At 49.9% G+C, this 27611-nt stretch overlaps 1 protein-coding gene across 1 annotated transcript; it reads right to left on the bottom strand.

Moving 5' to 3' along the window:
• Positions 1-3302: 3302 nt before the first annotated feature.
• Positions 3303-19538, bottom strand: SDE2 (SDE2 telomere maintenance homolog). Its single transcript, XM_073671844.1, has 7 exons — positions 19358-19538; positions 18784-18901; positions 17882-17993; positions 15804-15973; positions 7508-7619; positions 6444-6945; positions 3303-3634 (listed from the first exon to the last, which is right to left on the bottom strand). The coding sequence occupies exons 1-7, from the start codon at positions 19463-19465 to the stop codon at positions 3419-3421; spliced, it is 1338 nt and encodes a 445-aa protein (XP_073527945.1). The 5' UTR covers positions 19466-19538; the 3' UTR covers positions 3303-3418.
• Between the last annotated feature and the right edge of the window lie 8073 nt (positions 19539-27611).

Genomic DNA, 27611 nt, shown 5'->3' with positions numbered 1-27611 from the left:
ATTGCAGGAAAACCTACTCCATTTTGAAGCGCAAAATAAACTACCCGCTGGGCTCTGCACACCCGAGAGGAGACCAGAGTACGGAGTTAGTAAGGCTCTGGGCCGGAGACAGTCTTTTTGTGAGAAGAGCTTTGACTGGCCATTGGCTGCCTAATGTAGACACCAGCCTGTGCTTGCGTGCCGAATCAGTCTCATGTGTAGTAAAACCGCCTGCACAGGAGTCGGACGCTTGTACCGTTTTGCACTGGCTTTCTACTTTGCTAAAAAGAAGATGACCTGACCAGTGAGATTGACAAAAATTTACTCCAGAAAATGGCTCATTGCTGTTAGATTTCAGTTACTGTCACACAGACATGCAATAGAAATGACAAAATATATTAAGAGGGATGCATCTATTAATTTGGTGTATCTTGCGCCAGCGGTGTATACAGTGGGTATCGAAACTATTCAGACCCCTTTAAATTTTTCACTCTTTGTTTCATTGTAGCCATTTGGTAAATTCTAAAAAGTTCATTTTTTTCTCATTAAAGTACACTCTGCACCCCATCTTGACTGAAAAAAAACAGAAATGTAGAAAGTTTTGCAAATTTAGTGAAAAAGAAAAACTGAACTATCACATGGTCATAAGTATTCAGACCCTTTGCTCAGTATTGAGTAGAAGCCCCCTTTTGAGCTAGTACAGCCATGAGTCTTCTTGGGAATGATGTAACAAGTTTTTCACCCCTGGATTTGGGGATCCTCGGCCATTCTTCCTTGCAGATCCTCTCCAGTTCCGTCAGGTTGGATGGTGAACGTTGGTGGACCGCCATTTTCAGGTCTCTCCAGAGATGCTCAATAGGGTTTAGGTCAGGGCTCTGGCTGGGCCAGTGAAGAATGGTCACAGAGTTGTTCTGAAGCCACTCCTTTGTTATTTTAGCTGTGTGCTTAGGGTCATTGTCTTGTTGGAAGGTGAACCCTTGGCCAAGTCTAAGGTCCAGAGCATTCTGGAAGAGGTTTTCATCCAGGATATCTCTGTACTTGGCCGCATTCATTTTTCCTTCAATTGCAATCAGTCGTCCTGTCCCTGCAGCTGAAAAACACCCTCATAGCATGATGCTGCCACCACGTTTCACTGTTGGGATTGTATTGGGCAGGTGATGAGCAGTGCCTGGTTTTCTCCACACATACCGCTTCGAATTATCACCAAAAAGTTCTATCTTTGTCTCATCAGACCAGAGAATCTTATTTCTCATAGTCTGGGAGTCCTTCATGTGTTTTTGAGCAAACTCTATGCAGGCTTTCATATGTCTTGCACCGAGGAGAGGCTTCCGTCGGGCCACTCTGCCACAAAGGCCCGACTAGTGGAGGGTTGCATTGATAGTTGACTTTGTGGCACTTTCTCCCATCTCCCTACTGCATCTCTGGAGCTCAGCCACAGTGATCTTGGGGTTCTTCTTTACCTCTCTCACCAAGGCTCTTCTCCCAGGATTGCTCAGTTTGGCTGGACGGCCAGGTCTAGGAAGCCTTCTGGTGGTCCCAAACTTCTTCCATTTAAGTGTTATGGAGGCCACTGTGCTCTTAGGAACCTTGAGTAACGCAGAAATTCTTTTGTAACCTTGGCCAGGTCTGTGCCTTGCCACAATTCTGTCTCTGAGCTCCTTGGGCAGTTCCTTTGCTCATGATTCTCATTTAGTCTGACATGCACTGTGAGCTCTTATATAGACAGGTGTGTGCCTTTCCAAATCAAGTCCTATCAGTTTAATTAAACACAGCTGTACTCCAATGAAGGAGTAGAACCATCTCAAGGAGGATCACAAGGAAATTGACAGCATGTGACTTAAATATGAGAGTCTGAGCAAAGGGTCTGAATACTTATGACCATATGATATTTCAGTTTTTCTTTAATAAATTTGCAAAAAATTCTACATTTCTGGGGGGTTTTTCAATCAAGATGGGGTGCAGAGTGTACTTTAATGAGAAAAAAAGAACTTTTTAGAATTTACCAAATGGCTGCAATGAAACAAAGAGTGAAAAATTTAAAGGGGTCTGAATAGTTTCGATACCCACTGTATACACCGCTGGCGCAAGATACACCAAATTAATAGATGCATCCCTCTTAATATATTTTGTCATTTCTATTGCATGTCTGTGTGACAGTAACTGAAATCTAACAGCAATGAGCCATTTTCTGGAGTAAATTTTTGTCAATCTCACTGGTCAGGATTTGACCACACGGCTCCCACTTAAAGGGGTCTGAATACTTTCCGTACTCACTGTAAGATGAAGGAATGACTTAAATCAGGTATGTAAAGGAAATGCATCACTAGAAAATTACCTATTGTTTAAATAAGGTTTTTGTTACTTTTTTCACCATTTTATTAGGCTTTTTTTTTTCTTCTTCTTCCTTCAAGAAATGGGACATGCAAAATAAAAAATAATAATCTTGCTGTTTGTACACTGGCCACTGCACCTTATCCCACACTCTTCATGTTCTGTATAGAAGACTTTTCCTCCTCCTCCTGTACAAAGACTGATAACACCTCTATATACAGTAGATAACAGGATCCACCATTCATATCACAGATCACCTCCTCCCCCTCCTGTACTATGAGTGATAACACCTCTATATACCGAAGATAACACAGGATCCACCATTCATAATAGGTGATGTCACAGCTCACCTCCTTCTCCTGTACAATGACTGATAACACCTCTTTATACAGTAGATATCACCTATTGTGAATGGTGGATCCTGTGTTATCTACTGTATATAGAGGTGTTATCAGTCATTGTACAGGAGGAGGAGGAGGTGAGTTGTGATATCATCTATTGTGAATGGTGGATCCTGTGTTATCTACTGTATATAGAGGTGTTATCAGTCGTTGTACAGGAGGCAGTGAGCTGTGAGATCCCCCATTCATAATAGGTGATGTCACAGCTCACCTTCTACTCCTCCTGTACAATGACTGATTGTTATTTACTGTATATAGAGGTGTTATCAATCAGTCATTGTACAGGAGGAGGTAGTGTGCTGTGATATCAAGTATTGTAAATGGTGGATCCTGGTACCTATGGTATCTAGAAGTCTTATCAGTCATTGTACAGGAGAAGGTGAGCTGTGATATCACCTATTGTGAAAGGTGAATCCTGTGATATCTATATACAGTAGCTAACAGGATCCACCATTCACAAAACGTGATTTCACAGCTCACCTCCTTCTCAGGTACAATGACTGATTCACAATAGCGCCGATATCACAGCGCACCTCCTCCTACTCCTGTAGCAGCTGATGTCACAGATAGAAGTAAAGGAGAATTCAAATGTAAAATATAGAACCTTTAATAGAAATGAACACAGGAAACATTGCTTTTGGCTTATTTTAGAGCGAGGCTCCATGAACACTTGATGTACAGTCCAGGTCTGATACTCCACGAAGTTTCTATTTCTTCTTTGCTTTGCTTGGTTTGGCAAACAGTGAAGGGTCTATCTGTTCTCTGTTGAGTCCACGCACTGAGAAGAGCCGGGCCGCGCGCTCCTGCAGAGTTCCTCCGCATTTCAGGCCGAGTCCCATGAGTTCCACCTTCAACTTTTCCAGCCCCAGCACTTCCAGCTCTGAAGCCGAGGTGACCGCACAGAGGTCGAAGGCAGCGGTAACCTGCCAGCAAGACAAGAGAGCATGAGCATGCATATTCCTTAATGACTGCTCATTAGAAATTATAATGCTACAGGATGGCCACTAATTGAGCCAGAGGACCTGCCATCAAACTGCAGTGGGGTCTGATCCCCCTAGACCCCACCGATCAGCAGAAAGACCCTCATAACGTAACGTAATTCTGAAGCATGTTCTGGACTGTTAGTCCTGTCCAACCCACCCTAAGCAAATGTGCACTGAGCTTTGTAGGGAGTTTCTATAATACTGCCGCCATATAGTGCTGCTCATCTTTATTGGCACCCCTTCATTTTCTTTCATAGACTGTACAATATCTTCAAAAATAAATGGAAATGTACCAAAGTTATATCTTCAGGATTTTTTAATTAGTTGTCTAAGGCTGAGTTCACACGATGCGTTTTTCATGCGTTTCCGCGGCGTTTTTGCAGTTGCGTAAACGCATGAAAAACGCATGGTAGAAGGGCAGCAATGTTCCCCAATGGAAATCCGCATGTGCTGTGCCCATGATGCGGATTTTTCCGCAGCGTAAACGCTGCGGTCAAAAATCCGCAGCATGTCAATTAATTTTGCGGAAACGCTGCTCTTTTGCCGCTATTGACTTGCATTAGACCGCATGGAATCCGCATCACTGTATATGTTGATGCGCTTTTCATGCGGTCTAATGTGCGGATGGTACCCGGGTGTGGAGGAGAGGACTCTCATCCAGACCCAGGTACCATTAAAAAAAAAAGAATAAAATAAAAAATATATATATATTCTCACCTTCTGACGGCCCGCGCTGCGTCCTGCCGGCTTCCCGCGCACTTCGCGGTTGAATGAAGGACCTTCGCTGACGTCAGAGTCATGTGACCGGGTCACGTGACGCTGACGTCGGAAGGTCCTACAGTCTTCACTGCCGGCAGCCGGGACCGATGAAGCAGGACACCGGGGGCCATCAGAGGGTAAAGTATATATTTATTTTTTATTTTTTGACATTCACACACTATATAAATCCATGCCGGTTGCATGGATTTATATAGTGTGAAGTTGACAAGCACTTTCCAAGTGATGCTAAAATCGCCTGGAAAGCGCTTGTCAACCCGCATGCGGAAATGATAGTGAAGACAGCTTCATTTCCGCATGTCCCTGGCAGGAAACCGCATGTACAATCCGCATGCGTTTTTTCCTGCCAGAGAGATGCAGAAACGCTCAGGAAAAAATCCTGAGCATTTCTGCATCGTGTGCACATACCCTAAAAGTAATACAATTTTCAACTTCCATGTTACAATTTCAAAGAAGAAACCAAATAAACAGCATGTGCAGGAATAAAGGCCCCCCTAATTAACACTTGGTTGCACACCCTTTGGCATTGCTGACAGCCTCCAAACGTTTCTTGTAGCCATCTATAAGCTCCTTTTTAACTTCTCAGCTGGAATTTTCGCCCACTCTTCCTTTGCAGTTTGTTCAGTCTCTTGAATGTTTGCAGGGTCTTTCTCCCAATGGCAGATTTTAGCTCACCCCAAAGATTTTCAATGGGATTGAGGTCAGGACTAATTGCTGGCCATTTTAAAACAGTCCATTTTATCTTTTTTAACCATTCCTGTGTACTTTTGGATGTGTGCTTTGGGTCATTGTGTTGCTGGAGGACCCTTGATCTTCGACTCAAACCAAGTTTTCTTATACTGGGTAGGACATTTCGCTCTAAAATATCAAGGCCTCCAGTACCAGATGCAGCAAAGCAACCCCAAAGCATTATGGATCCTCCAGCATGCTTAACGGTTGGTAAGGTGCTTTCCTAATAAGCTTCATTGCGCCGTCTGTAAACAAACTGTTGCTTTGCATTGCCAAAAAGCTCTATTTTTGTTTCATCTGTCCACAGAACATTTTCCCAGAAGGATTGTGGTTTGCCAAGGTACTCTTTGGCAAAGATCAGTTGTTCCTTTTTAGGTCTTTTCTTCAGCAATGTTTTTTTTCCTTGGCCTTCGCCCATAAAGCTCTTCTTGGTTTAGTGTGTGGTGTATGCTACTTGTTGAAACCATGACCCCAGACTGTTCCAGGTTGGCCTTCAGGTCTTAGGATATTTGACCTAGTGACCTAGTGTTTTTTCCACCATTCGCATCAACCTTCAAACACATCTCTAGTCAATTTTCCTCAAGTCAAGGGAGGTTCTTGATGGTTCCATGCTTGGCAAACTTCTTAATAACACTGCGCACTGTTGAAACTGGGATACCAAGGTCTTTGGAGATGGCCTTATACCCTTTGGAAGTTTTAAGCTTGCTAATAGCAGTTCTGATGTGCTCAGGCAGCTCCTTTGTCTTCACCATTGTGACAAAGGAACAGGGCCCCCACCATGTGGCTTTTTAAAACACTGAAGTCATCATTCATTGGCTAATTCATGTCACATGGACACCGACTATTAATCACAGGTGAATCTCTTATGTGATTTGCCACAGGCGACTCAAAATGTGTTTCCATACTACAGTAAAGAGTGCCAATACCAGTGACACCACAAGCTTTAGGTTTTTATATTTTTCCCGCCCATTGTTTTTTGTTTTAAATTATTGTTTATCTTTTGCTCTTTTGTATTTAACACGAGTCTCTATACAGAAAACTGTTTCACTTGATTTTTTTTTTTTCCAGGAGATATTCCACATTATGTCCTTAAACTTCATGGGTGTCAATAACAATGAGCAGGACTGTAGATGGCAGATGTTAGAGAGGGATATAAAGGGTTTGTCCCTTCACACCAGGGACTTTGGGACCCCAGTTCTTAGGATCGGTGGTGGTCCCTGATAAATATATAACAGTTACTTACCACGCTGGGAGTTTCTTGCTCCGCGTCCCCAGTAGCGGGTGCTTTCTCTGGCTCGACTTTTGATTGCTCCACATCTGCAGACTCCTGCACGGAGCAGTCTGCTTCTCCGTATTCAGTACCAGGCTCAGTCACTGTAATACTGGGGGAGGACTGTGCTCGCTCCACTGGATCAACCTTTGGCTGCTCCACATTTGTAGACTCTTGCAAGGATCTGTCTGCTTCTCCGTATTCAGTACCGGACTCCGTCACTGTAATACTGGGGGAGCGCTGTGCTCGCTCCTCAGGGTCGCATGTTGGTTGCTCCACATCTGCCGCCTGGGAACTTCCTGCCCCGCTGCACTCTGGGCTGTTTTCGGAAGATGGATCAGTGGATGGACATTGTGCCGGACCATCAGAATCACTGTCGGAGCTGCTGCCTGAGGCCGATGTACAGGGGGACTCCGAATCGCTCTCACTCCCACTGTCAGAGCTGGATGACGCCTCTAAGCCCTCCAATCCTGTCCTAGGAGAGAACGCAATTATTAGACTGGACAGACAAATATATATATTTTTTTAAGTCTGGATCATAAAACTTATTTTTGCATCAATGTTAATAAACTAGGCTTTGTGGGATTTTTTTTCCCCAGTAAATGCTTTCAAGTTTTACAGTTTTTGGGTATGGCGGTATTATATTTCATTATATTTTAGGGGTGCAGACAAAATGAGACCGGAATACTCACTTTTTTTTTTTTACCTTTTTGCATCATAAAGGGCCAACACCTTTACATTTAATGCGTGCCTGTCATTGTTAGGTGACTTTAAATAAGAATAACACCATCCCCACCGATCACCATTTCACTGGGGCTTCCCTCTTGTACGGTGCTTTCGGCACGAGAAGGTAAGTGGATAAGATGGGTGCAGGGCATGAACGGGCCGTGCGGTCAGGGAGCAGACTGGCCTGTGCAATCTGAGCCACATTCTGTAAAACGTGTGCCCCCTCCGTGCACCTACAGGCTCCGGACTGATTACAGCTTCTTACAAAATATATCCCCCCCAGTTATCCCCACAGAGCAGACCCTGCGTACCAGAAGCATTTCTTTTTCCCAGACTCTTTTTTGCTGCTTTTTATTTCTTTCTTGCGTTTTCGGGTGTCACTGGAATCTGCAGAAACTGCTGAGCTGGAGGAAGCCTGTAAGCCTGGGCAAGGAAAGAGACATGTCACCGTGGTACGGGTCTGAGGATACAAGGCTCAGTGAGCAACTAAGGCCGACAAAAGAGGATGCCGGGTCACAAGAGCAACACCACAACCCTGACTGAGGAAACTAAACACGTCCTCCTGATATCCCATCTACAGAGAAGATACTCGTATTGGTCAACAGACAAATGTACATTATATCTCACTGCTTCTCCCCTATACACACGTCTGCAGCTCTCTCCCCCGACCTCCCCTATACACACTCACGTCTGCAGCTCTCTCCCCCCGACCTCCCCTATACACACTCACGTCTGCAGCTCTCTCCCCCGACCTCCCCTATACACACTCACGTCTGCAGCTCTCTCCCCCGACCTTCCCTATACACACTCACGTCTGCAGCTCTCTCCCCCGACCTCCCCTATACACACTCACGTCTGCAGCTCTCTCCCCCGACCTCCCCTATACACACACGCACGTGTGCAGCTCTCTCCCCCGACCTCCCCTATACACACACGCACGTGTGCAGCTCTCTCCCCCGACCTCCCCTATACACACACGCACGTGTGCAGCTCTCTCCCCCGACCTCCCCTATACACACACGCACGTCTGCAGCTCTCTCCCCCGACCTCCCCTATACACACACGCACGTGTGCAGCTCTCTCCCCCGACCTCCCCTATACACACACGCACGTGTGCAGCTCTCTCCCCCGACCTCCCCTATACACACACGCACGTGTGCAGCTCTCTCCCCCGACCTCCCCTATACACACACGCACGTCTGCAGCTCTCTCCCCCGACCTACCCTATACACACACGCACGTGTGCAGCTCTCTCCCCCGACCTCCCCTATACACACACGCACGTGTGCAGCTCTCTCCTCCGACCTCCCCTATACACACACGCACGTGTGCAGCTCTCTCCCCTGACCTCCCCTATACACACAAGCACGTGTGCAGCTCTCTCCCCCCGACCTCCCCTATACACACACGCACGTGTGCAGCTCTCTGCCCCCGACCTCCCCTATACACACACGCACGTGTGCAGCTCTCTGCCCCCGACCTCCCCTATACACACACGCACGTGTGCAGCTCTCTCCCCCGACCTCCCCTATACACACACGCACGTGTGCAGCTCTCTCCCCCGACCTCCCCTATACACACACGCACGTGTGCAGCTCTCTCCCCCGACCTCCCCTATACACACACGCACGTGTGCAGCTCTCTCCCCCCGACCTCCCCTATACACACACGCACGTGTGCAGCTCTCTCCCCGACCTCCCCTATACACACTCACGTCTGCAGCTCTCTCCCCCGACCTCCCCTATACACACACGCACGTGTGCAGCTCTCTCCCCCGACCTCCCCTATACACACACGCACGTGTGCAGCTCTCTCCCCCCGACCTCCCCTACACACACGACACACACGCACGTGTGCAGCTCTTCTCTCCCCCCGACCTCCCCTATACACACTCACGTCTGCAGCTCTCTCCCCCCGACCTCCCCTATACACACACGCACGTGTGCAGCTCTCTCCCCGACCTCCCCTATACACACTCACGTCTGCAGCTCTCTCCCCCGACCTCCCCTATACACACACGCACGTGTGCAGCTCTCTGCCCCCGACCTCCCCTATACACACACGCACGTGTGCAGCTCTCTGCCCCCGACCTCCCCTATACACACACGCACGTGTGCAGCTCTCTCCCCCGACCTCCCCTATACACACACGCACGTGTGCAGCTCTCTCCCCCGACCTCCCCTATACACACACGCACGTGTGCAGCTCTCTCCCCCGACCTCCCCTATACACACACGCACGTGTGCAGCTCTCTCCCCCCGACCTCCCCTATACACACACGCACGTGTGCAGCTCTCTCCCCCCGACCTCCCCTATACACACACGCACGTGTGCAGCTCTCTCCCCGACCTCCCCTATACACACTCACGTCTGCAGCTCTCTCCCCCGACCTCCCCTATACACACACGCACGTCTGCAGCTCTCTCCCCCGACCTCCCCTATACACACACGCACGTGTGCAGCTCTCTCCCCCCGACCTCCCCTATACACACACGACACACACGCACGTGTGCAGCTCTTCTCTCCCCCCGACCTCCCCTATACACACTCACGTCTGCAGCTCTCTCCCCCCGACCTCCCCTATACACACACGCACGTGTGCAGCTCTCTCCCCGACCTCCCCTATACACACTCACGTCTGCAGCTCTCTCCCCCGACCTCCCCTATACACACACGCACGTCTGCAGCTCTCTGCCCCCGACCTCCCCTATACACACACGCACGTGTGCAGCTCTCTCCCCCCGACCTCCCCTATACACACACGCACGTGTGCAGCTCTCTCCCCCGACCTCCCCTATACACACACGCACGTGTGCAGCTCTCTCCCCCGACCTCCCCTATACACACACGCACGTGTGCAGCTCTCTCCCCCGACCTCCCCTATACACACACGCACGTCTGCAGCTCTCTCCCCCGACCTCCCCTATACACACACGCACGTGTGCAGCTCTCTCCCCCCGACCTCCCCTATACACACACGCACGTCTGCAGCTCTCTCCCCCCGACCTCCCCTATACACACACGCAAGTGTGCAGCTCTCTCCCCCGACCTCCCCTATACACACACGCACGTCTGCAGCTCTCCCCCGACCTCCCCTATACACACACGCACGTCTGCAGCTCTCTCCCCCGACCTCCCCTATACACACACGCACGTGTGCAGCTCTCTCCCCCCGACCTCCCCTATACACACACGCAAGTGTGCAGCTCTCTCCCCCGACCTCCCCTATACACACACGCACGTCTGCAGCTCTCCCCACACCTCCCCTATACACACTCACGTCTGCAGCTCTCTCCCCCGACCTCCCCTATACACACGTCTGCAGCTCTCTCCCCCGACCTCCCCTATACACACTCACGTCTGCAGCTCTCTCCCCCCGACCTCCCCTATACACACTCACGTCTGCAGCTCTCTCCCCCCGACCTCCCCTATACACACTCACGTCTGCAGCTCTCTCCCCCGACCTCCCCTATACACACTCACGTCTGCAGCTCTCTCTCCCCGACCTCCCCTATACACACTCACGTCTGCAGCTCTCTCTCCCGACCTCCCCTATACACACTCACGTCTGCAGCTCTCTCCCCCCGACCTCCCCTATACACACTCACGTCTGCAGCTCTCTCCCCCCGACCTCCCCTATACACACACGCACGTGTGCAGCTCTCTCCCCCGACCTTCCCTATACACACACGCACGTCTGCAGCTCTCTCCCCCGACCTCCCCTATACACACACGCACGTCTGCAGCTCTCCCCCGACCTCCCCTATACACACACGCACGTGTGCAGCTCTCTCCCCCGACCTCCCCTATACACACACGCACGTGTGCAGCTCTCTCCCCCCGACCTCCCCTATACACACACGCACGTGTGCAGCTCTCTCCCCCCGACCTCCCCTATACACACTCACGTCTGCAGCTCTCTCCCCCCGACCTCCCCTATACACACGTCTGCAGCTCTCTCCCCCGACCTCCCCTATACACACACGCACGTGTGCAGCTCTCTCCCCCGACCTCCCCTATACACACACGCACGTGTGCAGCTCTCTCCCCCGACCTCCCCTATACACACACGCACGTGTGCAGCTCTCTCCCCCGACCTCCCCTATACACACACGCACGTGTGCAGCTCTCTCCCCCGACCTCCCCTATACACACACGCACGTGTGCAGCTCTCTCCCCCGACCTCCCCTATACACACACGCACGTCTGCAGCTCTCTCCCCCGACCTCCCCTATACACACACGCACGTGTGCAGCTCTCTCCTCCGACCTCCCCTATACACACACGCACGTCTGCAGCTCTCTCCCCTGACCTCCCCTATACACACACGCACGTGTGCAGCTCTCTCCCCGCGACCTCCCCTATACACACACGCACGTGTGCAGCTCTCTGCCCCCGACCTCCCCTATACACACACGCACGTGTGCAGCTCTCTGCCCCCGACCTCCCCTATACACACACGCACGTGTGCAGCTCTCTGCCCCCGACCTCCCCTATACACACACGCACGTCTGCAGCTCTCTCCCCCGACCTCCCCTATACACACACGCACGTCTGCAGCTCTCTCCCCCGACCTCCCCTATACACACACGCACGTCTGCAGCTCTCTCCCCCGACCTCCCCTATACACACACTCACGTCTGCAGCTCTCTCCCCGACCTCCCCTATACACACACGCACGTCTGCAGCTCTCTCCCCCGACCTCCCCTATACACACACTCACGTCTGCAGCTCTCTCCCCCCGACCTCCCCTATACACACACGCACGTGTGCAGCTCTCTCCCCGACCTCCCCTATACACACTCACGTCTGCAGCTCTCTCCCCCGACCTCCCCTATACACACACGCACGTCTGCAGCTCTCTCCCCCGACCTCCCCTATACACACACGAACGTGTGCAGCTCTCTCCCCCCGACCTCCCCTATACACACACGACACACACGCACGTGTGCAGCTCTCTCCCCCCGACCTCCCCTATACACACTCACGTCTGCAGCTCTCTCCCCCCGACCTCCCCTATACACACACGCACGTGTGCAGCTCTCTCCCCGACCTCCCCTATACACACTCACGTCTGCAGCTCTCTCCCCCGACCTCCCCTATACACACACGCACGTGTGCAGCTCTCTGCCCCCGACCTCCCCTATACACACACGCACGTGTGCAGCTCTCTCCCCCCGACCTCCCCTATACACACACGCACGTGTGCAGCTCTCTCCCCCGACCTCCCCTATACACACACGCACGTGTGCAGCTCTCTCCCCCGACCTCCCCTACACACACACGCACGTGTGCAGCTCTCTCCCCCGACCTCCCCTATACACACACGCACGTCTGCAGCTCTCTCCCCCGACCTCCCCTATACACACACGCACGTGTGCAGCTCTCTCCCCCCGACCTCCCCTATACACACACGCACGTGTGCAGCTCTCTCCCCCCGACCTCCCCTATACACACACGCACGTCTGCAGCTCTCTCCCCCCGACCTCCCCTATACACACACGCAAGTGTGCAGCTCTCTCCCCCGACCTCCCCTATACACACACGCACGTCTGCAGCTCTCCCCCGACCTCCCCTATACACACACGCACGTCTGCAGCTCTCTCCCCCGACCTCCCCTATACACACACGCACGTGTGCAGCTCTCTCCCCCCGACCTCCCCTATACACACACGCAAGTGTGCAGCTCTCTCCCCCGACCTCCCCTATACACACACGCACGTCTGCAGCTCTCCCCACACCTCCCCTATACACACTCACGTCTGCAGCTCTCTCCCCCGACCTCCCCTATACACACGTCTGCAGCTCTCTCCCCCGACCTCCCCTATACACACGTCTGCAGCTCTCTCCCCCGACCTCCCCTATACACACTCACGTCTGCAGCTCTCTCCCCCGACCTCCCCTATACACACTCACGTCTGCAGCTCTCTCCCCCGACCTCCCCTATACACACTCACGTCTGCAGCTCTCTCCCCCCGACCTCCCCTATACACACTCACGTCTGCAGCTCTCTCCCCCGACCTCCCCTATACACACTCACGTCTGCAGCTCTCTCTCCCCGACCTCCCCTATACACACTCACGTCTGCAGCTCTCTCCCCCGACCTCCCCTATACACACTCACGTCTGCAGCTCTCTCCCCCCGACCTCCCCTATACACACTCACGTCTGCAGCTCTCTCCCCCCGACCTCCCCTATACACACTCACGTGTGCAGCTCTCTCCCCCGACCTTCCCTATACACACACGCACGTCTGCAGCTCTCTCCCCCGACCTCCCCTATACACACACGCACGTCTGCAGCTCTCTCCCCCGACCTCCCCTATACACACACGCACGTGTGCAGCTCTCTCCCCCGACCTCCCCTATACACACACGCACGTGTGCAGCTCTCTCCCCCGACCTCCCCTATACACACTCACGTCTGCAGCTCTCTCCCCCGACCTCCCCTATACACACACGCACGTGTGCAGCTCTCTCCTCCGACCTCCCCTATACACACACTCACGTCTGCAGCTCTCTCCCCCGACCTCCCCTATACACACACTCACGTCTGCAGCTCTCTCCCCCGACCTCCCCTATACACACACACGCACGTCTGCAGCTCTCTCCCCCCGACCTCCCCTATACACACACGCACGTGTGCAGCTCTCTCCCCCGACCACCCCTATACACACACGCACGTCTGCAGCTCTCTCCCCCGACCTCCCCTATACACACACGCACGTGTGCAGCTCTCTCCCCCCGACCTCCCCTATACACACACGCAAGTGTGCAGCTCTCTCCGCCGACCTCCCCTATACACACACGCACGTCTGCAGCTCTCCCCACACCTCCCCTATACACACTCACGTCTGCAGCTCTCTCCCCTGACCTCCCCTATACACACACGCACGTCTGCAGCTCTCTCCCCCGACCTCCCCTATACACACTCACGTGTGCAGCTCTCTCCCCCGACCTCCCCTATACACACTCACGTCTGCAGCTCTTCCCCGACCTCCCCTATACACACTCACATCTGCAGCTCTCCCCCGACCTCCCCTATACACACTCACATCTGCAGCTCTCCCCCGACCTCCCCTATACACACACGCACGTGTGCAGCTCTCTCCCCCGACCTCCCCTATACACACACGCAAGTGTGCAGCTCTCTCCCCCGACCTCCCCTATACACACGTCTGCAGCTCTCCCCACACCTCCCCTATACACACTCACGTCTGCAGCTCTTCCCAGACCTCCCCTATACACACTCACATCTGCAGCTCTCCCCCGACCTCCCCTATACACACACGCACGTGTGCAGCTCTCTCCCCCGACCTCCCCTATACACACACGCACGTGTGCAGCTCTCTCCCCCGACCTTCCCTATACACACACGCACGTCTGCAGCTCTCTCCCCCGACCTCCCCTATACACACACTCACATCTGCAGCTCTCTCCCCCGACCTCCCCTATACACACACGCACGTGTGCAGCTCTCTCCCCCGACCTCCCCTATACACACACGCACGTGTGCAGCTCTCTCCCCCGACCTCCCCTATACACACACGCACGTGTGCAGCTCTCTCCTCCGACCTCCCCTATACACACACGCACGTGTGCAGCTCTCTGCCCCGACCTCCCCTATACACACACGCACGTGTGCAGCTCTCTCCTCCGACCTCCCCTATACACACACTCACGTCTGCAGCTCTCTCCCCCGACCTCCCCTATACACACACGCACGTGTGCAGCTCTCTCCCCCGACCTCCCCTATACACACACGCACGTGTGCAGCTCTCTCCCCCGACCTCCCCTATACACACACGCACGTGTGCAGCTCTCTCCCCCGACCTCCCCTATACACACACGCAAGTGTGCAGCTCTCTCCCCCGACCACCCCTATACACACACGCACGTCTGCAGCTCTCTCCCCCGACCTCCCCTATACAAACGTCTGCAGCTCTCCCCACACCTCCCCTATACACACTCACGTCTGCAGCTCTCTCCCCCGACCTCCCCTATACACACACTCACGTCTGCAGCTCTCTCCCCCGACCTCCCCTATACACACGTCTGCAGCTCTCTCCCCCGACCTCCCCTATACACACGTCTGCAGCTCTATCCCCCAACCTCCCCTATACAAACGTTTGCAGCTCTCTCCCCCAACCTCCCCTATACAAACGTCTGCAGCTCTCTCCTTCGACCTCCTCTATACAAACGTCTGCAGCTCTCTCCTTCGACCTCCTCTATACAAACGTCTGCAGCTCTCTCCTTCGACCTCCTCTATACAAACGTCTGCAGCTCTCTCCTTCGACCTCCCCTATACACACGCCTGTCACTCTCTCCTGACCTACCCTATACACATGTCTGCCTCTCTCTCCCGACCTCTGCAGAAAGCTGCTGCCAGACACCTCTGCCCGACCCTTCTCTTCCCAGACATCAGTCAGATGGCCCCCATACATATTAAATGGTTGGCTTGTCCCTCACACAGGCACTTCCAGAAGACTTTATCCTAATGTGTACGGGTCCTTCAGAGATGACATCTAACAGAAGATGGAGTAGCCATCAAATCATTACACCCCCCTGTGTGCAGCGATTATCACAGACCGTCCTCTATAGGAGACCACCTTTAATGACTGAGTCCTCCAGCCTCTCCGACATGTCGCTGCACTGCCGATGATACTCCGGATCCGTGAAGTAATGTTTCGGCTCGGCCAGTTTGCGTTTCAGTCTCTCCAGGCGTCGCTGCTCTTTCTCGGCTTCACGATCAGCTTGTTTCTTTATCCATTCGGCCATGCTACAAAAACAAATGGGGTCTGATATGAAGGTACTTTACTTTTCCAAGCACATTATCACAGATATTTGTATTTTTTTCAAATTCAAGCTTTTTTATTTTTTGTGTTGAAAAAGTACAAGAAAATACAATATACATAGTAAAAGGGGTAACGTAACTATAAATCTATGCATAACTACAGTACATTGGGGGGGGTACAGGGAGGGTTTTCCATCAATATCCAGATCAAGCATGTATTTTTCCATATGAAAGATAGAGAGAGAGGGAGCGGACCACGGCAGACCACCAATCAATAGAGTGTGATTATGATCTTTGTTGTGACGACATCACGGATAACTTTAGTTGGGGGCTAGATGGTAGGCGTCAGAGTTTTGGAAATCCACCCAATCCCTCCAAGTCACACAGTGTCTATCAACATCAGCCGGTGAGAGGGCAATCAGATGCTCCATCCTATTAAGGAGGGAGATCTCCGCAAACCATTCCTCCACAGTGGGTGGGTCTCTGCTTTTCCAGTGTCGTGGAATGACATTCTTAGCCGCCTGTATTAGGTAGCCTATTGATGACCTTTTATAACTATGTTTACTTATTGGTAACATTGATAAAAGGAGGGCTTCTGGCGTATTAGGGATAGTCAAACCAGTTATTTACTCAATCATGGGAACCACCTTTGCCCAAAATGCATTTATTATAGGGCACCCCCACCATATGTGTGACATTGTCCCTTCCCCCTCCCCACATCTCCAACATCTGTCTGAGACCACTGGGTACCATCTATGAAGGACTGCTGGTACCCGGTACCATCTAGAGATAATTTTGAAGGAGGTTTCCTGCGCTTTGGACCCTATTGAGGTTTTATGTGTTAGGAAGAAACATTTATCCCATTGTGAGTCAGAGAAGGACTTCCCCAGTTCCCTTTCCCATGCACCGCAGAATCCTGGCCTATTGTCAGTTACCAGGGCAATGAGGAGATTATACAGTAGGGAGATGGAGTGTGTAGGGGGTGACAATGATAGGCACAATTTTTCAAAGTTTGTGAGATCTCTATGAAGATGTGTGCGCTTCTTCACAGTTGAATAGAAGTGTTGTAACTGGCTATATTCAAAATTAGCCTTCGGGGAAGTGGCTCTTCCCTGTAACAAGTCATTGAGGGGGAGCAGCGAAGTGTTGGAGATGACATGAGAAAAGAATATCGGATGGGATTTGTTTGAACCGAGAAATCTATTTGCAGATAGTCCTGGTGGGAAATCCGGATTATCTGAAATCGGGAGCAAGGGGCCCTGAGGGTCGATTGAGGATAAGCTTTTTTTTATGGGATCTCAAAGCCAGAGCAGTGGCATAAGTACTATATGACATAAGGCCAAGAGAGGGGACAGTTAAATGGGCGCACCATGGGAGAGTGGTAAGAGCTTTAGGACAAATGGATTCAGCTATTTTGACCCATAACTTCCCCTCCGAATGATGGAAGAAGTCCAGGATTGTAGCGTGTACTGCTGCCATGTAATACCTTCTACAATCCGGAAGGCTAAGGCCCCCCCCTTTTGTTTGTGTTTGATCAGAACATCTCCCCGAATGCGTGGACGCCCACTTGCCCAGATAAATCTGCAAAAGCTACTGCGCAGTCTTTTCCAAAAATTTGAGGGAATTGATATTTGTATTTTTTGTCCCTTTAAACAGGCTAGAAAACCATGGCTGCTTTCTTCCAGAAACTGCTCCACGCTCGCCTGCAGGCTGTCTGTGGTACTGCAGCTCAGCCATAATCAATTACAAAGCAGAGCTGCAGTACCAGACACAACCTAGAGACAAGTAAGGTTATTTCTGGAAGAAAGCAGCCATTTTTTTTTTTTAATGGTGGTAACGTGAGGATTTAGTAGGCATTTTCCCTCTTATATGTACATTAAAAGCTCCTCTTACGCCTTCTCGTGGTTGACATCTCTGAGCCGCCGGCCGCTCAGGTCACGACAGGCCTCCCTGTTTGTTGTCTTCTCGATTTGTGCACCAAGGGCACGAAGCATGGAGCCGAACCCTGTGAAGACACAAAAGTGCGAGGACGCTGCAATTATGAGGCATTACGTGTAGTGTTCCTGGGTAAATAGGGACTGTCTCCATTGTCTATGAGACTGACAGATCGTTACGTACAACACTCCTCCATCACTGTCAGTGCCACAGACAATGAATGATCGGTGGTCCGGATGTCCGTCCATCACTCCCATTCAAATGAGGTACCATTTTGGAATCCGTGGGGGTCTGGGTTGTGGGTAATTACAAGCCATCACATGTAATAATAACAAATGAGACAACTGCAACCCCACTGATCAGCTGATGCCACATTTTTTTATAAGCCTAGAAAAGCCCTTTAAAGACGACCTGTCACTTGCTATAAATATGTATTTTGTGACCTGGTGTAAACGCCGCTGTTCTTATGAATCCAGTGATGTTTTTCTTTTGTTCCTGCTCCTCTCCGTTCGTGAGATATGGTCCTCATTTCCCTGTATATAAATCAAGTCTTCTTAGCCAAGTGGATGTGGTCCGAACCAAGCCCACTTGGCTAAAAGGAGTAGATTTATACACAGGGAAAAGGGGGCAATCTCTCAGGAAAAAGAGAGGAGCAGGAACAAAAGAAAAACATCACTGGATTCATAACAACAGCGGCGTTTACACCAGGTCACAAAATACATATTTATAGCAAGTGACAGGTCATGAACAAAAAACAAGGGAGAAACTCCTTTAATCCGGCATTAAGTGCTCATTTTCTCACTTCTGTGCTGGATTATCAGATGCCGGATAGAAGGACCCTGAATGTGTAACAGACTCACCTCCTTTGCCGCCACATAGTCGTGGCTCAATGCTGTACACCAGTCCGCTCTGCAGCGCCTCCTCTGCGCCGACACGACGTCCATTGCACTTCACATAAAAATCGCTCAGAGGTCCCAGCTGAGGACAGAGAAGACGTCACAGATCACCACGAACAGTCAGATGTCATATTATAAAGGGGAACCCCGCCACTACAATCAATTTTATTGCTCCCCCAATACAAAACTAAAATAAATAAACGCAGCCACTCTGCAGAAAACACAGATTAACCCTCTAATAACCAACAACAGATCTAATATCTGTGCAACCTGTGATCCTGCTCAAGTTCCCGGCTGTAAACACAACTGGGCACCAGATGCCTCCCATACCAGCAGCTAGAGTAAAAGGAAAAAATTAAAATGGCGGCTATGCTGTAGAGCCAATCAGGATGCAGCTTCCATTGTTTCTCACCAGTTCAACAAATGAAAGCTGCGCAGTGATTGGTTGCAATATAGGTCTATACTATACAACAGCGCCATCTAGCGGCAGCTGAAAGAGAGGCGACAAACCTATAGAGAATGGCAGACTGTCACTTACCAGGTCACAGCCGGGCAGCAGATCGCGCACCACCGATCCCGCCGGGGATTCACACACCGACACACGGCCCCTCACAGCCTCTCTCACCCACACCACAGCCGCAGCCATCTTTCATTCCTCCTCAGCACCTCCTACGTCAAGAAACAACATCGAGGCGGAGTCAATCAACCCGAGGGCAGACGTAAAACGTGCTTACGTCACGCAAGGGCAAAGAAACGGCCGCCATCTTTGATTAGGGAGTCCGGACTAAACTCCTCCCGAAAAAAACATGAGGGAAAATTCTAGAAAAGAGCTACAGAGAAGGACGGAGAACAGCAGAACTCGACCCCAGTGATGACTTCGTAATCAAAATCCCTTTATTGATGGGCATTTTGTCTAATTAACTCAAAAGTGGAATTTTAGCGTCATTGGTGCATTTTATTCTCCGAGAGTGTTGCCGCAAGAGAAAAAGAGATATGTGGCGTATTTGTTTTTAGCCAAGGTTACTGGAAAAGACTCCATTATACCCTGAAGAAAGATGGCGGCTGGTAATCCGGCCGTGGGCGTGGTGGAGGCAGGTTGACGTTTCGTGCGATGATTGGTTGATGTTGTTGGTGGGCGTGGTCAGGATAGGGCTGTGGCCGTCTCATATCTCTGTGCAGCACTGATCTCTCCCCACGTCCTCCTGCTCCATCCCGTGTGCTGTGCGGCTGCAGAGAGGAGCTCCACAGCTGTACTGATGGGATTCACTGCCTCCATAGCCCTCTGCTTGTTGTCTGCGAATGGAAACGAACTTATAGAACGCTTACAGCTCATGTCACTGCTCATAGCATCCACATTATTGCTAAAAGCGTATGGCACATCATATAGGATGTGGTGAAGTCACCGCAAGAGTCTACAGCGTCACAGACACTATAGTGATACACAGGGCTAGAGAGTACAATCAACTACTCATCCTGTATTATACTCCAGAGCTGCACTCACTATTCTGCTGGTGCAGTCACTGTGTATATACATTACATTACTGATCCTGAGTTACATCCTATATTATACTCCAGAGCTGCACTCACTATTCTGCTGGTGCAGTCACTGTGTACATACATTACACTACTGATCCTGAGTTACATCCTGTATTATACTCCAGAGCTGCACTCACTATTCTGCTGGTGCAGACACTGTGTACATACATTACATTACTGATCCTGAGTTGCATCCTATATTATACTCCAGAGCTGCACTCACTATTCTGCTGGTGCAGTCACTGTGTACATACATTACACTACTGATCCTGAGTTACATCCTGTATTATACTCCAGAGCTGCACTCACTATTCTGCTGGTGCAGTCACTGTGTACATACATTACACTACTGATCCTGAGTTACATCCTGTATTATACTCCAGAGCTGCACTCACTATTCTGCTGGTGCAGTCACTGTGTACATACATTACACTACTGATCCTGAGTTACATCCTGTATTATACTCCAGAGCTGCACTCACTATTCTGCTGGTGCAGTCACTGTGTACATACATTACATTACTGATCCTGAGTTACATCCTGTATTATACTCCAGAGCTGCACTCACTATTCTGCTGGTGCAGTCACTGTGTACATACATTACATGACTGATCCTGAGTTACATCCTGTATTATACTCCAGAGCTGCACTCACTAGTCTGCTGGTGCAGTCACTGTGTACATACATTACATTACTGATCCTGAGTTACATCCTGTATTATACTCCAGAGCTGCACTCACTATTCTGCTGGTGCAGTCACTGTGTACATACATTACATTACTGATCCTGAGTTACATCCTGTATTATACTCCAGAGCTGCACTCACTATTCTGCTGGTGCAGTCACTGTGTACATACATTACATTACTGATCCTGAGTTACATCCTGTATTATACTCCAGAGCTGCACTCACTATTCTGCTGGTGCAGTCACTGTGTACATACATTACATGACTGATCCTGAGTTACATCCTGTATTATACTCCAGAGCTGCACTCACTAGTCTGCTGGTGCAGTCACTGTGTATATACATTACATTACTGATCCTGAGTTACATCCTATATTATACTCCAGAGCTGCACTCACTATTCTGCTGGTGCAGTCACTGTGTACATACATTACACTACTGATCCTGAGTTACATCCTGTATTATACTCCAGAGCTGCACTCACTATTCTGCTGGTGCAGTCACTGTGTACATACATTACACTACTGATCCTGAGTTACATCCTGTATTATACTCCAGAGCTGCACTCACTATTCTGCTGGTGCAGTCACTGTGTACATACATTACACTACTGATCCTGAGTTACATCCTGTATTATACTCCAGAGCTGCACTCACTATTCTGCTGGTGCAGTCACTGTGTACATACATTACACTACTGATCCTGAGTTACATCCTGTATTATACTCCAGAGCTGCACTCACTATTCTGCTGGTGCAGTCACTGTGTACATACATTACATTACTGATCCTGAGTTACATCCTGTATTATACTCCAGAGCTGCACTCACTATTCTGCTGGTGCAGTCACTGTGTACATACATTACATGACTGATCCTGAGTTACATCCTGTATTATACTCCAGAGCTGCACTCACTAGTCTGCTGGTGCAGTCACTGTGTATATACATTACATTACTGATCCTGAGTTACATCCTATATTATACTCCAGAGCTGCACTCACTATTCTGCTGGTGCAGTCACTGTGTACATACATTACACTACTGATCCTGAGTTACATCCTGTATTATACTCCAGAGCTGCACTCACTATTCTGCTGGTGCAGTCACTGTGTACATACATTACACTACTGATCCTGAGTTACATCCTGTATTATACTCCAGAGCTGCACTCACTATTCTGCTGGTGCAGTCACTGTGTACATACATTACACTACTGATCCTGAGTTACATCCTGTATTATACTCCAGAGCTGCACTCACTATTCTGCTGGTGCAGTCACTGTGTACATACATTACACTACTGATCCTGAGTTACATCCTGTATTATACTCCAGAGCTGCACTCACTATTCTGCTGGTGCAGTCACTGTGTACATACATTACATTACTGATCCTGAGTTACATCCTGTATTATACTCCAGAGCTGCACTCACTATTCTGCTGGTGCAGTCACTGTGTACATACATTACATGACTGATCCTGAGTTACATCCTGTATTATACTCCAGAGCTGCACTCACTAGTCTGCTGGTGCAGTCACTGTGTACATACATTACATTACTGATCCTGAGTTACATCCTGTATTATACTCCAGAGCTGCACTCACTATTCTGCTGGTGCAGTCACTGTGTACATACATTACATTACTGATCCTGAGTTACATCCTGTATTATACTCCAGAGCTGCACTCACTATTCTACTGGTGCAGTCACTGTACTGATCCTGAGTTATATCCTGTATTATACTCCAGAGCTGCACTCACTATTCTGCTGGTGCAGTCACTGTGTATATACATTACATTACTGATCCTGAGTTACATCCTATATTATACTCCAGAGCTGCACTCACTATTCTGCTGGTGCAGTCACTGTGTACATACATTACACTACTGATCCTGAGTTACATCCTGTATTATACTCCAGAGCTGCACTCACTATTCTGCTGGTGCAGACACTGTGTACATACATTACATTACTGATCCTGAGTTACATCCTATATTATACTCCAGAGCTGCACTCACTATTCTGCTGGTGCAGTCACTGTGTACATACATTACACTACTGATCCTGAGTTACATCCTGTATTATACTCCAGAGCTGCACTCACTATTCTGCTGGTGCAGTCACTGTGTACATACATTACACTACTGATCCTGAGTTACATCCTGTATTATACTCCAGAGCTGCACTCACTATTCTGCTGGTGCAGTCACTGTGTACATACATTACACTACTGATCCTGAGTTACATCCTGTATTATACTCCAGAGCTGCACTCACTATTCTGCTGGTGCAGTCACTGTGTACATACATTACATTACTGATCCTGAGTTACATCCTGTATTATACTCCAGAGCTGCACTCACTATTCTGCTGGTGCAGTCACTGTGTACATACATTACATGACTGATCCTGAGTTACATCCTGTATTATACTCCAGAGCTGCACTCACTAGTCTGCTGGTGCAGTCACTGTGTACATACATTACATTACTGATCCTGAGTTACATCCTGTATTATACTCCAGAGCTGCACTCACTATTCTGCTGGTGCAGTCACTGTGTATATACATTACATTACTGATCCTGAGTTACATCCTATATTATACTCCAGAGCTGCACTCACTATTCTGCTGGTGCAGTCACTGTGTACATACATTACACTACTGATCCTGAGTTACATCCTGTATTATACTCCAGAGCTGCACTCACTATTCTGCTGGTGCAGTCACTGTGTACATACATTACACTACTGATCCTGAGTTACATCCTGTATTATACTCCAGAGCTGCACTCACTATTCTGCTGGTGCAGTCACTGTGTACATACATTACACTACTGATCCTGAGTTACATCCTGTATTATACTCCAGAGCTGCACTCACTATTCTGCTGGTGCAGTCACTGTGTACATACATTACATTACTGATCCTGAGTTACATCCTGTATTATACTCCAGAGCTGCACTCACTATTCTGCTGGTGCAGTCACTGTGTACATACATTACATGACTGATCCTGAGTTACATCCTGTATTATACTCCAGAGCTGCACTCACTAGTCTGCTGGTGCAGTCACTGTGTACATACATTACATTACTGATCCTGAGTTACATCCTGTATTATACTCCAGAGCTGCACTCACTATTCTGCTGGTGCAGTCACTGTACTGATCCTGAGTTATATCCTGTATTATACTCCAGAGCTGCACTCATTATTCTGCTGCTGGAGTCACTGATAATCCCTCTCTATGTATGTTATGATTTTGCTGATATTTTTGGCACTATTGGCAGTCTGGTGTACACAGGATGTGAGATATTCCTGGATTTTGGTGCTGCACAGTCGCCGCTCCCCTCCGAGACCTTCTCCTTCAGGAATTTGCTGGGGAACGTCACAAGCTGTTATTTAGGCAGCACCTGCGTCCCCAGTGCAGATGTACAAGCGCCGCCATCTGCAGAGTATACTACTTAATACTGTAATACTGAGCACTTGTAGACACCGGTGGAATTAACAGCATCATCAACCATTACAACCAGTATGACTTGTATTTTGCAGATGAAGGTCTCGAAAGACAGCAACGATTAGTGACGTCAGGCAGCGGTCCGGCCCGGCTCCAGGTGTACGTCCCCATGGGCTCCTCTTTATTTTTGATTGTTCCTCCTTCCAAGAAACATTTCTTTTATATTTTCCTGTTGCAGACTTGTGTTGGGGCTTGTTTGTTTTTTGCAGTACCAGCTGTTTATATTTGTACCATTTTGGCATCTATGCAACTTTCTGATCAGTACCAGTGTATGAGGCAAAGGGTGACCAGGGCTGAACCAAGACTCCTTCACAAAGTCTAAAATTTACTCTTGGGCAGGGACGGACTTAAAGTGATTGATGACATACCCTAAGAATAGGCCATCTATGTTAAAGTCCTGGACAACCTCTTTAATGCTACTAAATTTGTCATAAATACATATAAAATGGCGTCCATGTGCTCTCCATTTTGTTTATTTTTCAGTGACCCATTTATTTGAATGTCTTCAAAAAAGACCATAGTAGGACATGTCTCCTTTTTGTATTTTTTACAGCAAAACAATACATGATACGAGAATGACCTCATCGAAAACAATGGGCCTCATTTATCTAACATGGCAGAGAAACTGTCTTTATTGCTCACAGCAACCAATCAGAGCTCAGCTTTCATTTTTCAAGCTGCTCTGGTAAAATTTAAGCTACGATGTGATTGGTTGCTGTGGGCAACAATGGCAGTTTCACTTCTAGTTAGTTTTGATAAATGAGGCCCGTTGTGTCCGTGGAGAAAAAAACCCCGACAACACGGAAATAAAAAAACTGATGTGTCAATCAGGCCTTGGGATCTGTTCACACAGTTTTTTTAGTATAAAGTGACCTTTTTAATAAAGGAAGTCCTTTTTTTCTGGACGCACATTAATTAGCCATAATGGAGAGTGGAGCATATCCCTGAGGTTCTCCTGCATGTCCGCCCATTGGAGAGACAGAATATTGGTCTAAGGGCTCACACTCATCAGTGTAAATAAAATCGGTCCAATGTTCCTGAAAAGTCGGACGAGTGTCATGAGAGTGTAACGCGATTTTTGCCAAGGAGCATCAGTATAAAATCCGTATGGCTTGCGTATGCAATGCGTTTTTAACATTAGCTTTTATATACAGAAATTTTCTATGTCCTTTAAAGTGTAACGGGTCTGGGAGGCGGAACCTCTGAGCTACTATACAAGGGGGCAGTCCTTGTAAGGGAGCGGGTGGCGACCAGGGAAGACGGGCAGGAGGTCACAGCAGGTGACCGGGACAGTCTCTGAGTGAACGGGCTGGAGGTCACGGCAAGTGACCGGGGCAGTCTCTGGATGAACGGGCTGATGGTCACGGCAAGTGACCGGGGCAGTCTCTGAATGAACGGGCAGATGGTCAAGGCAAGTGACCGGGGCAGTCTCTGGATGAACGGGCAGATGGTCACGGCAAGTGACCGGGGCAGTCTCTGGATGAACGGGCAGATGGTCACGGCAAGTGACCGGGGCAGTCTCTAGGTAAAGGATTGGTACGACCTGTGGCGGCTGATGATAGACGTGAGCTCCCAGGTGAGCAGGCGAGAGTCTCTGGATGAACGGGTGGTCACAGCATGTGACGGCGGAGCCTCCAGGAAGACCAACAGACAGGCGGCAGATGAGCGCTCCCAGGTGAGCGGGCAGAAGTCTCTGGACAGGCGGGTGGTCACAGCACGTGACGGCAGAGCCTCCAGGTAGGCTAGCAGACAGGCAGCAGATGAGCGCTCCCAGGTGAGCGAGCAGGAGTCACTGGACAGGCAGGTGGTCACAGCACGTGACGGCGGAGCCTCCAGGTAGACTAGCAGGCAGGTAGCAGGTGTGTGCTCCCAGGTGAGCGGGCAAGCTGGTCCATAGACAGACTGACAGGAGTTGGAAGGCAGACCGTCGGACCTCAGGCAAGCAGGCAGGTGGCTGATGTGCGCTCCCAGGTGAGTGGGCAGGCTGGTCCTTAGACAGACTGACAGGAGTAATAAGGCAGACCGTCGGACCTCAGACTAGCAGGCAGGTAGCAGATAATCAGGCAGGAATCTGGCAGGTAACCGGCAGGTAACTGGCAGGTAACTGGCAACGGGACCTGAGGGCTGAAGCAGAGTAGTGAACAGTGCAACAACATTGCTCGGGCACCTCCATTTTGGAGGAGGTGCCTTATATATGGTGAAGTCCTCCGGCCATTGGCCGGGGACTCCTTAGGACGGCGCGCGCGGCCCCTTTAAGAGGGAGGGAGAGCGCGCGCGCCCTAAGCACAGTGGACGGGAAGGAGCGCGCGCTGCCAGCAGAGCGGGAGGAGGACGCCGGGCACGGAGCAGGGAGGTGAGGAGAACAGCGTCCCTGCCTAGCAGAGGGCAGGGACGCCGGCGCTACAGTACCCCCCCCTTTAGGCCCCCCCTTTTTTAGGCCAGACAGAAATTTAGCTAGGATAAGAGGGGCATGGATGTTCTCCCGTGGCTCCCACGTTCTCTCCTCAGGACCAAACCCCCTCCAATCTACTAGAAAAAAGGTCTTTCCTCTTACCCTTTTGGTGGCAAGAATGTTCTCTACCTCAAACTCGTCCTCAGCAGAAACCGGAGCAGGAGGCGTACCTGTAGACTTGGAAAAAGAGTTAAGTACCACAGGTTTGAGGAGAGATACATGGAAGGAGTTAGGGATCCGTAAGTTGGCCGGGAGTTTTAATTTATAGGCCACCGGGTTGATCTGACTGATGACCTCCAGAGGACCGATGAACCGAGGCCCTAACTTGTAAGAAGGTATCTTGAGTCGGACATATTTAGACGAGAGCCAGACTTTATCTCCAGGACGAAATTGTGGAGGATCCAGGCGTTTTTTGTCAGCGTGTCTTTTCATCCGTTCGGACGACTGGAGGAGTGCGGATCGGGTACTCTCCCAAATGGAGGAAAATTTGCTAACGAGAGATTCCGCAGCCGGGTTATCCACAGAGGTGGAGACAGGAAAAGGAATCCGAGGATGCTGACCGAAGACTACAAAAAACGGGGATTTGGAGGAGGATTCGCTCTCGTGATTG

This window comes from Phyllobates terribilis, unplaced genomic scaffold (assembly GCF_046119375.1).
Source record: "Phyllobates terribilis strain yellow unplaced genomic scaffold, ASM4611937v1 Scaffold_3__8_contigs__length_932513732, whole genome shotgun sequence".
In the NCBI taxonomy this organism is placed as follows: Eukaryota; Metazoa; Chordata; class Amphibia; order Anura; family Dendrobatidae; genus Phyllobates; species Phyllobates terribilis.
This window is presented reverse-complemented; position numbering and strand designations above follow the sequence as displayed.